Here is a 15,000-nt window from a genome sequence, read left to right on the forward strand (position 1 = left end):
TATATATATATATATAAGGAAAATGTATAGAAAAAGTTGGTGTGAAATAGACATACTAAGACACGTATTTTTACAGGTCTGGTCAGCAAGTATGGTTATGTTTATGTAAATAGATGAATAAAAATATTAAATATAATTTGTAATAAATTAATTATCACATATAGTAAAAATAAAAATATATTTACATTAATGAATATATTATTAAACATAGTTATAAAGGGGAGCAAATATATACAGGCTTCGGCAGGAATGGTGAGTGCCTGCCAACCTCCACACCTGTGAAAATCAGTTTACACAGGGGAAACAAAAATTTTGTTAAACAAAAATTTTGGGTAAAAATAAAGTTGAATATTTTTATGCTTTTAAAAACTTCTCAAATGATGAAATTTTGTAAAACTGTTTGTTTTTTCTAGTTAAAAAACAAAACTATTTCATTCAGGATATGCTAAAAAAAATTATAAAAAAAATAATTTTTGAATATTTTGATGTAAAAATAAGATATAAAAATCGAACAAGTTATTTCAAACAGCTATAACTGCTCTGTATAATTCTGTTTTATGTTAAAAAACAAATAATTAGTATGTCAAAAAGCAGGCAAAATATGCATGTGTTGCAAAAGAATTTAACATAATAGTCCGAATTTTCAGTATTCTTTGGAAATTTGTAAACTTATACAATAAGAACTGTTAGATAATAAAGACAATTTCTTTTTTGTGTAATCACAAATTTTGCACAATTAATTGATAAACTAGTTTGTCATAATTTAAAGTTGTTTAAATTAGTGCATATTTCCCTGTATACTTCCGTGTTAACTTCCTGGATTTTTTTGAAAAAGGTCGCAGTTATATATTAGTTTATTTAATATACTAATATATAACTGGTTATTAAAATCGAATATCTCATTTATAATCAACAGACTGCTAAGTGATTTTTTTAGTATAAATTGAGTGTCTGATATAAAGTTATCAAGTTATTCAGGTTATCAAGTTATTCAAGTTTACAAGTTATTCAAATTTTCAAGTTAAAAAGTAAAGTTTCAGTAAAGAATATGGCATCTTTCAGTAACAGAGTTACACTAGCAACATATCTGAATTGAAGTGAAGAAATTGCGTTCCATTTTGAAATTGAAGATATTTTGAGCTAATTTATTCAAAATGAATATTTATACATAATTTATAACTATAAATATTCCTTTTGTATGATAAAATTATACAACATGATTTCTTCATACTTTATTTTTGTTTTTACATTTGCGCTATATTTAATACATTTAAATATATTTTACAGCAATAAACTTGATTTATAAAAAATACCGCATTTAATACCCTTCTACTCTTTCTATTCATAAAAAAATGTAAAAAAGATTTGATTTTTTTAAAATTCATATAACGCTTTTTTTTATACACGGCTATATTATATAAGAAGAATATATTTAAGAAGTATATATACCAGAATCAGAAAAAAATGCAAAATATTAAAAAATCTATTTGTACTAATTCTCTTAGAAATTAAAAATTAGATTACCTCAAATTTTAACATACATATATTTCATTCCATTATTTTAATAAGGCAATATATTAATACTCAAATAGATCTTGCAAAAATGCTATGTTCATTGCAAAATTACTTAAGCAAACATCAAGATGCTTGAATAAAGAAACGTGATGGTTGCGAAGGTTGTTTTTCTGCCATTTTTTGCGATGATTATAGAACGATTGATTATATTTTAACATTTGAATATTGTTTCAGCGTGGAAAATAAGAAATCAAAGGCGAGCGGTCAAACTGACCGGCTAATACATAAAATTGACGGTCAGTTGTTTTTTTTGGGCGGTCAAAATTTTAATTTTTTTTTTGTTTTAAATTTTTATCGTAGCAATTATTCTGCATGACGAAAACTTTGTAAATAAAACAATAACTTGATACTTTAAAATGAACGAACTCATATTCCTTTTTTAATTGTATTCTATCTTTTTAAATAATAAAAAATACACATTTTTATGTTATATCAAAAAAATTTAAACTGAATACTTAATCAAGTATCGTTTTATGTAATACTATTATAATCAATGCCTAAGTTACAAAAAACAAAGTTTTATATAACTTAAAAATGTTTTTTTAAAGATACGTTTCATCTGATTTATTAACCAAAGTTTCATCGAAAGACGATTTTAAATCTAAAGACTCGTCTGATGACGATTCTAAATCAATTAATGTTTTTATAGTTGTTTTTTTCTTTTCTTTTTTTTGAATAAATTTTTCGACTTTCTTGTGTAGGCCTTCGCAACATATCTTCGGCCCATAATTCAATGGCAGGATTCACATCAAATTCTTCACTATTTGTTTCATCAGTGCACACCCGAATTAAATTATTGAGCCGTTTTTCAGTTAAGCGATTTCTTGTGTCAGTTTTAATTCTATTCATAAGAGAAAAAAGACGCTCAACCTTTCCATTCGAAACAGTCAATACAAACAGCAATTCAACAAGAAGTAGAACTGGACTCCAATCTTTTTTCATAGAACTCGAAAAAATTTGGTACCATATTTTACGGTACTCAGTTTTATCTGGTGCCAAATATTTGACAGTGTAATCAACTAAGCTATGCCAAGCATCAAACATATTATTTACACTCCCAGTGAAGCCAGCATAGCGTAACGGCATATTATAAAAGTCATACAATTTTTCGATGTTATCATCAGCAAATGAATTATTGGTGTTATTTTGAAACCAGCCACCAGTGTTTAGGATTAACATTCCATACATATCAGGAACCGTATTTTGTGTTCCCAAACGCTCTTCTATGGATTCGGCAATTAACACTACAATCATTGATTTCAAATTCTTAACTAAAGTTAGTGTGTTTGTAAAGTCATGAAGCTCAACATCCTGGAATGAATACTTTCCAGTGTTGTTTTTTACTTTTGCAAGGAAACGTTTGACTGTTGGTAAATCCGTAAATTCTTATTTTTTCAAGCGACTTAACTTTTTTTTAATTTGTTTAATAATTCTAGATGATGTTACGGAATTGAAAAGATAAAGATAACAAGTTTGCTGGCGATAAAACTTCTATGAATAATGCTATATAAAGAGGTATTCATCCATGATTCCACTTCTGATGATACCCTTTAAACTTTGCTCTTTCTGCTTGAGTAAAACTGAAATCTGCAGTCATGTTTTCGAGATGTTTCATATATACTCCATATTTGTCTAAGATCATCTCAAGTGCTTGAATTTTATGTGCAATCCATCATGTTCCTATTTATTATTGCACAAGTATTTTATTTTCAAGTTTTTATTGCTCAAAATACTGTTTTACAAAGAACTTTTGTTGTATAAAAAACCAGCATCTAATAAAGTATATTGTTTTATGAAGTATTTTTTATAGTTAAAATTGAAAAAAAAAATCCAATATACCTGATGCTTTTTTGGGGCGAATACCTGCAATGTCAAATGAATTACCCTCTTCAAGGATAGCAATAAGCTTTCCTAACTGTCGTAACTTTTTTGGGGATTTTTTATAAATGTTATACATTTTCAAAATGATGTTATTGACATCATTAAACGCTTTTATTTGTGCAAATTTATCTTTTATCGCTAACTCAAGGCGATGTGCAACACACCAACCAAAATTTTTCCATGGAACTTCTTTCTGAAGTAATACATTTACACTTGTTCTACTTCCTCTATTTACAGCTGCGCCATCAGCACCAAAACCAACTAATTTAATTTTAAATTTTTCGATACCTTCTGATTCAAGGGATTGACTAATTTTATTGAAAACTCCTTCAGATGTTCCGTATTCAAGATCAGAAATAGAAAGAAAAGAACACTCAACGCATATCTCGGTCTTTCCTATTGGAGTAGGATCGAAACTGATAATAAATATAGCTTCTTTTTAAATTACAGATACATCTGTTGATGCATCAATTAAAATACTGAAGTAATTTCGTGTTTTTCGGAAGCTCTTCTTTGGCAATAAAGTATGCTACCTCAAATTTTTTTCTTAGATCTTTCGTGGTCATGGTTTTCAGGCCCGATAAAATAACAGTTTGCCGCATTTCTTTCTGCAGAGTGCTTAATTTATCATTTCGTTCGCTTACATCCATTCCTTTACTTTTCATTGCTAATTCGTAGGCTCTTTGATGTGGTAAACCATTTGCATGATCAATTGCGGCACTGTGTTGTATCCTACAACTACTCATCACTTCCCCATTCTGGCGTATATCCTTTATAAATATCAATTTGTTTAGTATACTGACGACATACAGTGCATTTTAATGCTGTAACATAGTTTCCATTATATAATATCTCTAGCCATTCATTTGCATTATATTTTGCAAGAGTAGTGTTTACCCTTTTTTGAGCTTTTGTTAGCTGTAATTTTCTACTATTGAGTTTTTTCTTCTTTTCAACAGGTGGTTTTAATTCCGATCCTGCTTGTGTTAAAAATGAAAATGTTGTTTGTCTCTTTTTAGTCGCCTCCATTTTGAAGTGCTGATGTTTAACGATTCTCTTATAATTTAGTAATATAAAAAATGTTCAAATTCGCAATTGTTAATTTGAAATTTATTTAAAAATAACTCATTCATTGCTATGACTTCAGAAATTGCGAGAAAAGGTTACGAGAAAAATAAATGAAAAAAAAGGAGAAAATGTTCTTAGTAACATTAATTTTAAATAATGGTTAAATAAGAACTTCAGTCGTTATCGACGTTGAAAAAGAAAAATGATTGCACATTTTATATCTCATTTGTATCATTTTATATCTTTCATTCATTTTTATTTAAAATCATTTTATAAACTATTAATGTTATTTAGTTGATAAAAATGTTAATGCCTCTCGCCGACAGATGCTGAACTAATATTTAATAAAATCATGACAATCGTTTTATGAAATACTATCAAACTTATTTGTGTTACTTAAAACGAAACTTTATACTACAATATATATATTTTTAAGATTTTAATAGTAGAAAAAAAAGCAAACGCGCATTTGGTAATTTTAAATTTATCTAAATAATAAAGTTAACTTCTCAGTCACTCAGCGTCAACCGAACAAAGAGTCTTTAAAATAGAGAACATAAGAACCTCGACAATTTCAAATACGAACTTTCTATTTTCCGGAGTCTTAACTAATTGAAATCTAAAAAAATTTATTTTCATCACAGAAGGGCTTGGTGTGCGGCTCTTAGTCGATACTTTGTAAGTTTTGTTGACTACGGATAAATGAAACTTAAAATTAAAAAAAAAGGTATTTTTTCATTGCAATTGGCAGCAAAAGGTAAAATGTAAAAGCAAAAGGTAGAAAAAAAGAAAAATAAATAAAATGATATAAAGAATATATAAATAAAATGTAGGAATAAAAAAATGTTCTTAGTTAATATTATATTATTATTAAAACAATAATAAAATAAGAACTTCAATCATTTATGAAAAAAGCAGTTATGGATTTCACCACCAATAAAATTAGTCTTGATAAGTGAAACAAAAAAATTAATAGTTTACGTCATTTATAATACTCACTAACGAAGCGATTTAAAGTAGCATTTTATCAAATTTTGGTAAATGCATTTTCAAAGGCATCCTGATAATTTGTCAAACGTTATATAACTCTTTTTTTTTTCAACCGGTCAACTTTGACCGGGAAGAATTCGTTTTGAGAGGTCAAAATAGCAATTTTAGTCATTTCGGGCGATCAGTGACCGTTGACCGCCCGTTATTTTCCACGCTGTTGTTTTTAATTTATTATTTAATTAATTACTAAATTATTAAATAAAATTAAATATTATTTAAAAAAAACTTTACAGTTTTTTTTTTTTGCAAGTTGTTTTTCTGTCTTTTTATCACTAAAAAAACATTTATTATTACAATTGAAACTTTTACTATATCTGGCATAAAGAATCAACAAAATAAAATTTCAGAATAAAATTTTTTTTCATGAAAACATAATAATTTTAATTTTTAAAAAAAGCCTGTGCAAGATTATATAGGCGGGAAGCCCTTGAAAATGGTTTTAGATGGGCTATTTATAGCTTGTGCACTCATTTACTCCTGCTGAAACCTGTATATATATCAGATAAATTAAATAATTAAGGTTGTTTATATAAAAAATAAAGTGTTAATAAATGTTGTTAAGTGGTATTAATCATATTACTGTATTCTTTAAACAAAAGCTACTTGTAACCTCCTGAATTTGAGGAAGAGAAAATATACTTACTGTACTGTCTCTCTCATTACTTGTTAAATGAAATTCTTTTCGACTTGTTTTTCTCATAAATAAAGCAATAAATACACCTATACAGACTACACCAACCATAACTCCTCCAATGATAACAATCGAAGTCAACTTGATATCACTACCTATACTGCCATGTATAGATGAAGTTTGAACTATAAAATGAATCAAATAATTAAAAAAAATTCAAATAAACAAAAAGAAAACAAAAGCTTATTTATTTTTTAAATTTTATTACTTCCATCAGCAGTAGCTATAAAAAATTTATTATATTCGCTTGTTCCAATAGTATTTGAAGCTGCCACTCTGAAAGTATAATTGACATTCTCTGAAAGATCATTAATTGTATAATAGGTAAGTTCTTTCTTAAACTTTTTTTTCCATGCTTCATTCCATGTTTCAGATGAATTTTTTCTATATTGAATAGTAACTAGATTCACTGGAGATCCTCCATCGTCTCCAAGCTTCCAGTACAATGTAACACTATGTTTGGAAACTGTATACTTTACAACAATAGGAGCCTCAGGGGTTTCTATGAACAATAAGAACATTCGACATTATGAGGTAAAGTTAAAAATTTACAAAATTAAACACTAGAATGTAATTAACTTACTTAAACCAGATACTTCAATAGCTATTTCAGTTTTTCCCATATCATTTTGTGCAAAACATTTAAAAAAACCCATATCCAATCGTTGAAGATTTTTTATTTGCAAAACTGAGATTGCTCTATCTGTATCTTTATCAACTATAGTTTTTGATACACTATATCTTTCAACACTTTCCATAGGCTTTATCATTAATGAGGACAAAGGAGATTTCCTCGGTATCTCCCATGTAAAATCAATATTTGGATAGCCTTTAGCATTACACTCAAGTTGACCATTGGTAAACATGTTTATTGTGACTTTTTTTTGTGTAGAAATAATTGGCAAACCTAAAATAAAGATAAAAAAACAGAGAAGTAATACATTATTTTCAAGAACAGAATATATATAAGCACGGAGCATTGCATCGATTGGATTCATTATTTTGAAAATAATGAAATTTGTAATCTCCGACTTTTATTTAAATGATATCTGATGATGTATATAGTTCCTATACAAAGTATGGTAGCTATTGGTTGCTTCATTATAGAAAAAAAATAATTTTTTTAATGGAGTCACGCACGAAACAGAAAAAAGCAAAAAATAAAAATTTAATAAATGAACTCTATTTTCTCTGCAAACGTATCAGCGATGGGTGTTTGTTTTTTTATAGGTAATTATACAAACATTGGTAAAGATTATTACAAAGTTACAGCATGCTACAATGTATCTTATCTCCACAATAGTAGTTTAAACTAAAATCGCGGACACAGACAGAAAAAAAAGTAACGAACAAAACATGCAAAAATTTGTCATTTTTGGATTGTATTTTTGAAAATAAATTGATTATGACCATCAAAAATAACATATATATCAATACCAATTATATTAAATACACATTTAATATAATTAGTATTGATATATATATTATTTACAAGTCGTCGACAAATGGATATACAAAATCAAGTTTGTTTTGTTCTTTTAGAAATTTAATATGCCAGACTATCTACAATTCTAATGCTTTGGCAAGGTACCATATGCCATTTTCAAAATAAACAGCTCACTTAACTATTTAGTTTATTTATTTATAGTTTTAAATCAAATTTTTTTTTCTGTTCCTTTACGAAAGTGCTAATATACAAAATTGCTTAGTTTACTTAACAACTGTATATCAATGCATTCCTGGATAAACCATAATTAAGCCTGCAGACAAAATTTTAAGAAATTATTAAAAATATTGTAGATAATTTTTTGATTAAATATTACATATCAATTTTATAAAAAAATAATTTTTTCAGTTTTGAAATTTATAAGAAAAGCTTTTTATAAGAAAATTTTTTTTTCTTTATTAACTTTTTGAATTGATCAATTGACTAAACATCGATTAGAAATGATTAACTAGACTAAACGTCAATTAGAAATAACTAGTTTATGAGTTGTATGCGAAAATTTTGTTAGAGCCAAAATGCTTAAAAAAAGATTAAAAGTTTTTATTTTTTGACCGTTAAGAAATTCAACCATAAACAACTACCCCTTATTTAAAATAAATAAATAAATATAAAACAAATGTTTTAAAGAAAAAAAAAAAAGTTTAAATAAGTATAACATATTTAAATTTTATTTATAATTGTTTTTATAGAAACTTAACTTTTAACTATGTATTTTAAATTTTTTTAAATTGAGTAGAGTTACACTAACTCTTGCATTATGCTTTTCTGTTATGCAACAAAATCTCACAAAAGGCCTGTTATATAAAAATGCATTATCGCAGCTAAAAACCAACCCAACAAAGTTTATATTGGATTACTAGAAGGTGAATGGAAAACCAGACATAACAATCACAAATCATCATTCAGTAATGCTAAATACAAAAAGTCTACCGCCCTATCATACTACATCTGGGATTTGCAAAACATTTTTAATAAAATCTCTATATTAATATGGTCTATTCTAAAGTCTGTACCCCCTACTCAAGTATTTTCAAAAGCTGCCCACTATGTCTTTATGAGAAACTTGCTATTATATCATATCCAAAACCTGAGGAACTGCTTAATAAAAGGTCCAGAATTATATCAAAGTCCCGCCACAAAAATAAATTCTTATTAAAAAATTACTTGCTACAAAACAAATTAAAACGCTACTTCGTATATCTCAACTAATAAATTACTCACATACACAGCTATTGTAATATATTTCATAATGTTATTTATATTTTTATATTAATTCTTAATTTTATCTTTTTTAATATATAAATAATGCACATTATCACATAAACAAATATTTAAACAAGCATTAAAACATAACTATTTCACAACAATTAACTAACTAAAAACAATTTGAAAATAACATTAACCTAACTACTAAACAATAACCAACCCGCAACGATCTAAAATACAAATATAAGCCATAACATATACTAAATAAATCAAAGCAAAATTAATTTTACTACTTGCCTGAAGATTGTGGTAACACATGAAACTCAGAAAATATTGCAGTATTATATTATATTATAAAAACTAGCATTTAGCTTATTCCTGGTACTGCGGGTAACAGTAACCTGTATACTTTTTGTTTTTAAATACTATTGTATTTAAAACTACCGCAAACCGCTGTAAGTGGCTTTTGATTTTTTTTAATTTTGACCGCAAGCCACTGGTAGCAGCTTTCAAGTATGCTTCACAATTTATCTTGTTTTGTACATAAATTTTCACTCTAGACACATATAATTTGTTTGTTCCTAAGGCTTAATTAATTCTCTACATACTCAAGAACAAATAAGAGCCATATTGTATTATTATAAAAAGTTACCACTGGACAAAGTAAAAAAATCTTGAGTAATCCTTGATCAAAAAAAATTTCTTTAAATTTAGTTCTAAAATAAAGCAGCGCTAACACTGTAAAATTTAACTTGTAGAAGTGTATAAGTATTTGCTAAATAATTAAAAAAATCTTTTTTTGTCTCAAAAAACATTCTTTTTATACATTAAATGAGTTTTGTTTCAGGCCTAATGTTTTAATTTCTAATTATAAATCAATGGTTTAACTTATTTTATTAAAAAGTTCATTTCTTTTGATATATACCTTGCTGTGCTTTTTAAGAGATTTACTATTTGAGTTTTAATTAGTTGTCAATGCTATGCCTTCCAAATTTTATTCTAAAAAATGTGCGGTCGCAGCATAAAATATTTTGTTAAAACGGCTGGTAGCGAAAGAGTTAACTGTATAAAAGTTTATTTAACAGCATTTATTTGCTTAACTTTTCATCGGGTACGAGTATTCTCGTAATTTTTATTTAATCTTCTTGTTTATTTTTATTTAATCATGCGAAAATATATTTAATGAAACTTATTCCGTAAAACATGTATTGCTTATTTCATTTTACTTTTAAAACTGAACAATTGTTGGTCAAGATTACAAAAAAGTGTTGCATTATCGAGTAAATTTTAAATTTGAAATTATTGAATGGAAAACTTTTTATTGTCATATTTGGTAGTTTTTTGATTTGAAATTTTAAGAGACAGGTTTTAATGTATAATACTTGCCAAATACGAAATAAATTGGAAAGTATTAAATATAATATGTTTTTTAATGCCCGCTGCAACACATTGATAATTTTAATCGCCATCTGTCTTGAATTATTGCTATAAAATATACATTATTGCATTAATTAATAAAAAGTTGTCTGTAAATTTGTTAAGTGTAAAATCTATAAATATTTTCTGATGTACTCGATGAGACATCTACTCTTCATCTTCTAGGATTAACTCTTACTTCTGATCTTTCTTGGAAACCATATATCAAATCTGTTGCATCTCTCTATCGAGCTCGACACTTTATTACTTCGGATTCTATTCTCTATTTCTATAAATCTCAAATCCGGCCTTGTATGGAATACTGTTGCCATATCTGGGGCGGATCTACTAATGACGCCTTTTCTTTTAGACAAGGTGCAAAAACGCATTGTAAACATAGTTGGACCTGCTTTTGCAGCAAACCTATAACCATTATCACATCGTCGTAATGTTGCTTCTCTTTCTCTTTTTTATAAATACTATAATGGGCACTGCTCTAAAGAGCTAGCGTCACTTGGCCATCTACTAAAGTTAATTCCTGTTTTACTCGTCATTCAATTAAATCTCATCCTTTTTCTGTGACTGTTCCTAAGTGCTCTAAAAACTCTTATTCATCTAGTTTTTTTTTCTCAAACATCAGTCCTTTGGAATTCACTTCCTTCATCTTGCTTTCCTGATTCATATAATTTACAATCCTTTAAGTCGTCCGTCAATCGTTATCTTGCTCTACAATCTTCATCTTTTCTCTTCTAGTAACTTCCAACTTTAATTAATGGTTGCTTGCAGCTTTGTTGGAAGCGAAGATGTTTAAAAAAAACAAACTAAAAATTTAAAAATTCAGCAAATATCTCTAATAAATGATATCCTTAACCAAAATTCTTTATTAATTAAAAACTTAAGAATTTGTAAAATGTCATTTCAATAGGGAACAAAAACATCATAGTGATAAACAGCTTAGAAAAAAAGTTCACATTCTTTACATAAAAATATAAAAGATTCAGAATATATAATAAGGTGACTAACGCCTTTTTTGAATATTTATTACATTTTAACATAAAAATCTTAAATTTATTTGATTCTTGCGCACTCTATAAAAAAACATTTTTTTGTTTAGCTTCTTATAAAATTTATAGGAAAGTCATCTGATTGATAATAAATGCTTAATTTAAAAAACAAATAAAACAAAAACAAATAATATTGATTCAAAAGAAACAATGACGTCATTTACTAAAACTCTTTGGAATTAAACGCGCTTGAATAAATTATAAAGCCTGTAGATTGCGACGTATATTTTAAAGACTTTGAGAGATTAGCAAACATGGAGATGGCGAGCTTTGAGTAAAACAACAAAGTTTTTTTTCCTTGGTATACATTTGTATTTTTTTTAATTTTATTTTCTCTTTAAAATGAACACAACTTGTCTCTGCACTTTGGCATCCCTTTAAAGAACAGAGTTAAAATAATTAGTAAAAACACTTTTCTTAACTTTCTTTACTTAACTTTTTCTTTTTCTTTGTTATTAAAACTTTATTTGTTTTTAAAACCTAAAAAAATTGGTTGGAAATTTTTCTTAGAATCTAAATCCAATAAAAATGCTAAAATTTAAAAAAAAAAAAAAAAAAAACAGAATGAAAATTTTGGATTCAAAGCAAAAAAAATATTAACCATTGTTCCCAAGCTAGAAAACTTTGAAAATGATGTCATACTTAAAATATGCAGAAAATTTTTTCCTAATAATATTTGGAAAAAATCCAGAATTAATTTTAAGACATTGGGAAAAATCCGGGAATAAAAACCCTTTTTGCGTATTTAAAAATATCTCAAATAAGTTTTTTGGCAGGCATTCTTTAATATAAAAGTATTTCAATACTTAAGTAGAGTTAAAAACAAAAAGTCCTGAATGTTTACATATCTTAAACAATCCTTAAAAAATAAGTTTCATATTATTTAAATGTTCCGAAACAAAGTATTTATCAAAACATAAGCAAAAAACTTTTATAATTTTAACGCAATGTTGAAATTATATGAAAAATAAATTCTGGCTTTTTTATTTTTTTTAAAATACTGGTGTGATAAACACTTTTGTAGGTAATAAACAATGTTAAACAAAATAGCTCTTTCAAAAAACTTTAACTCGAGTTATAGCGTTATGTTTGGGTTTTCCATTTTGAAATTAATTTTCATGTAGATCAATGCTTTTATATATAACCATTTATAGCCATTATATATAACAATAATTATAATATTTAATAACCAAATAAAAATTTCAATAAGTAAACACTTTAAATGTCTAACTTGTATTTGATTTATTTTAAAAACAAAATTAATATTAGTGATATAAATATAAGATATGTAAATTTAAAAATTATGAAGACAACTTGTGCTGATAAAATCTTAAAACCAGAATAACAATTTTTTTTATAATTTGGATTTAGTAAGAAAATAGTACAAATAAATTTGATTTTATGGTAAATGAAAAAAAAAAAAACATTTTATTGGAAATAAAAATGAAACAAAAAGTAGAAGCGGTATTCTTTGTTTAATTACAATTTGTATTTTGTAAAAAGCCTATAGTTAAACTAAAATGCAAACCTTTTTTTAAAGGGAAAACTCTAATTGTGAAATTGTTTGAAAATCGTTTAAAAAACTCTGCAATAAGTACATTTATTATTTAAACCAGATATTTAACAACGAAAAATATTAAGTCATTATTACCCTCTGAACCTGAAGTATAATGGCAAAACAATAAATGCTTTTTTGTTAACACCTCGATAAATAAATTGATTTGATAATTTTAATGAACTTAAAATTTCTTTTATAATTTAAATACAAACATACATTTTTTAATAGGCCAGGTGAATAAAAAATACCAATTGCCTTTACTTAGCGTTTTTCAAATAATTGCTCAGTTTTACATTGAACTTGTAGCAATTTTGCATTTTTGCATCAAGTTTTCATTCACGTAAAGCTGAGCAATTACTCGAAATTGTCTCAGCACTTGAAATCCTCTTAGTAATAAATATACATATAAAAATAAGAACAAAAATATTTTTACAAATAATGCCTCCCCTAAGTAAAATATAGCTTAGAGTATTTAATGAATAATACCTTTATTGTTTTAATTATTTGATAACAAAAAAATATTTTTAACTTGTATTTTTAGAAAACTATTTGGATATCTGGAAAAAATAAAAATTTAAAGAAATATCTGGAATTCCAGAAATATTCGGAAACAGATAATCCCTAGTTGACTATTTATAAAATTCGACTTAACCAACAATAACATTTTGAGTAATGATTTCTAAAGAGAACTCAAATTAGATAATAAAAATATAAAATCAAATCTAGGGATTGCAATACCAGTTAACTGGTTTGAAGGATCGGTAATGAAGAAAATGGGAAAGTTAATTCATACTAATCAATAATTATGTTCGCAGGGTGTTAGCTAGCCCAATGGTGTTACGTATAACGTGGAGTTCCCAATGGGCTTAAAATTCCCAAAAGTCAACGACTTTTTTTTTTTTGGAGTGTTTTTTTGAGTTTTTTAGGACCTTTTCTAGAAAATTCCCAACATTTTCTAGAACAACAACAATAAAAATTCCCAACATGGCAAAAACGCGGTATAAAATTTATTTCTGGCTAACGCCCTGGTTTGACATTCAATTTGCAATTATCAAGGTTCTTTATAATAAAGATAATTGTTGTTTGTCAGCAAAGAAGAGGAAAATTTAACTTATTTAGAACAAAGATATTTTTGGTAGTTTATATTGGTAGAATTGTTGGTAGTTTAGAGCAAATATACAAAACAAAAATTAATCAGATTGTAAGGCATGCAAATATTGGTCCGCTGATAAAAAAGAATCTTAAAATTTTTAAAATATTATTTCGCCTATCAAAAAAGAAAAATGATGAAATACAAAAATAGATAAAATCAAAACTTTTCTATTGAAAATATTTTTAAATTTTCTAAATTTCTATGTTTATTAAATAGTTTTAAAATTTTTGTTAGACAACACGCCTGTGGCTAAAATGGTTATCTCACAGAGTTTCTAAATAAAAGCACTGTGGTTCAAATCTTACCAATGCACAATGATCAGGTATAACCTAAAATTAGGTCAAAATTAATTTTTTTGAAAATATTTATTCAAAATTGCTAAAAATTTGCCCTATGATATAAAATAGTAGAAAGAAGAATATAAATCTTTAAAATAGGTTCGAATACGGTATGTATGTATATATGTATGTATGTATGTATATATGTATATATGTATGTATATATGTATATATGTATGTATATATATATATATATATATATATATATATATATATAAATATATATAAATATATATATATATATATATATATATATATAATATATATATATATATATATATATATATATATATATATATATATATATATATATATATATATATATATATATATATATGTATATATTAGTGATGTACTGATTGCACATTTTTGGCAAATTCCGATACTGATGCCGTTAAATAGGAAAAGGCCAATACCAATACCAATGAATTAACTAATTATTGAAATCTTTGAAAATATAAAACCATACAATTTTAAATCGTGTAAACTTATT

General features: G+C 26.0%; 1 protein-coding gene across 1 annotated transcript in view; it reads right to left on the reverse strand.

The window, feature by feature from the left end:
• LOC100199016 (fibroblast growth factor receptor 1) overlaps positions 1–15,000 on the reverse strand; it is a 70,527-nt gene that overhangs the window by 26,642 nt on the left and 28,885 nt on the right. Inside the window, exons 4-6 of the mRNA XM_065810114.1 lie at positions 6,849–7,172; positions 6,474–6,767; positions 6,218–6,390 (exon numbers count right to left, since the gene is read on the reverse strand). Coding sequence (XP_065666186.1) covers positions 6,218–6,390; positions 6,474–6,767; positions 6,849–7,172 — 791 coding nt within the window. The remainder of the gene's footprint in view (positions 1–6,217; positions 6,391–6,473; positions 6,768–6,848; positions 7,173–15,000) is intronic.

This window comes from Hydra vulgaris, chromosome 11 (genome assembly GCF_038396675.1).
Source record: "Hydra vulgaris chromosome 11, alternate assembly HydraT2T_AEP".
In the NCBI taxonomy this organism is placed as follows: Eukaryota; Metazoa; Cnidaria; class Hydrozoa; order Anthoathecata; family Hydridae; genus Hydra; species Hydra vulgaris.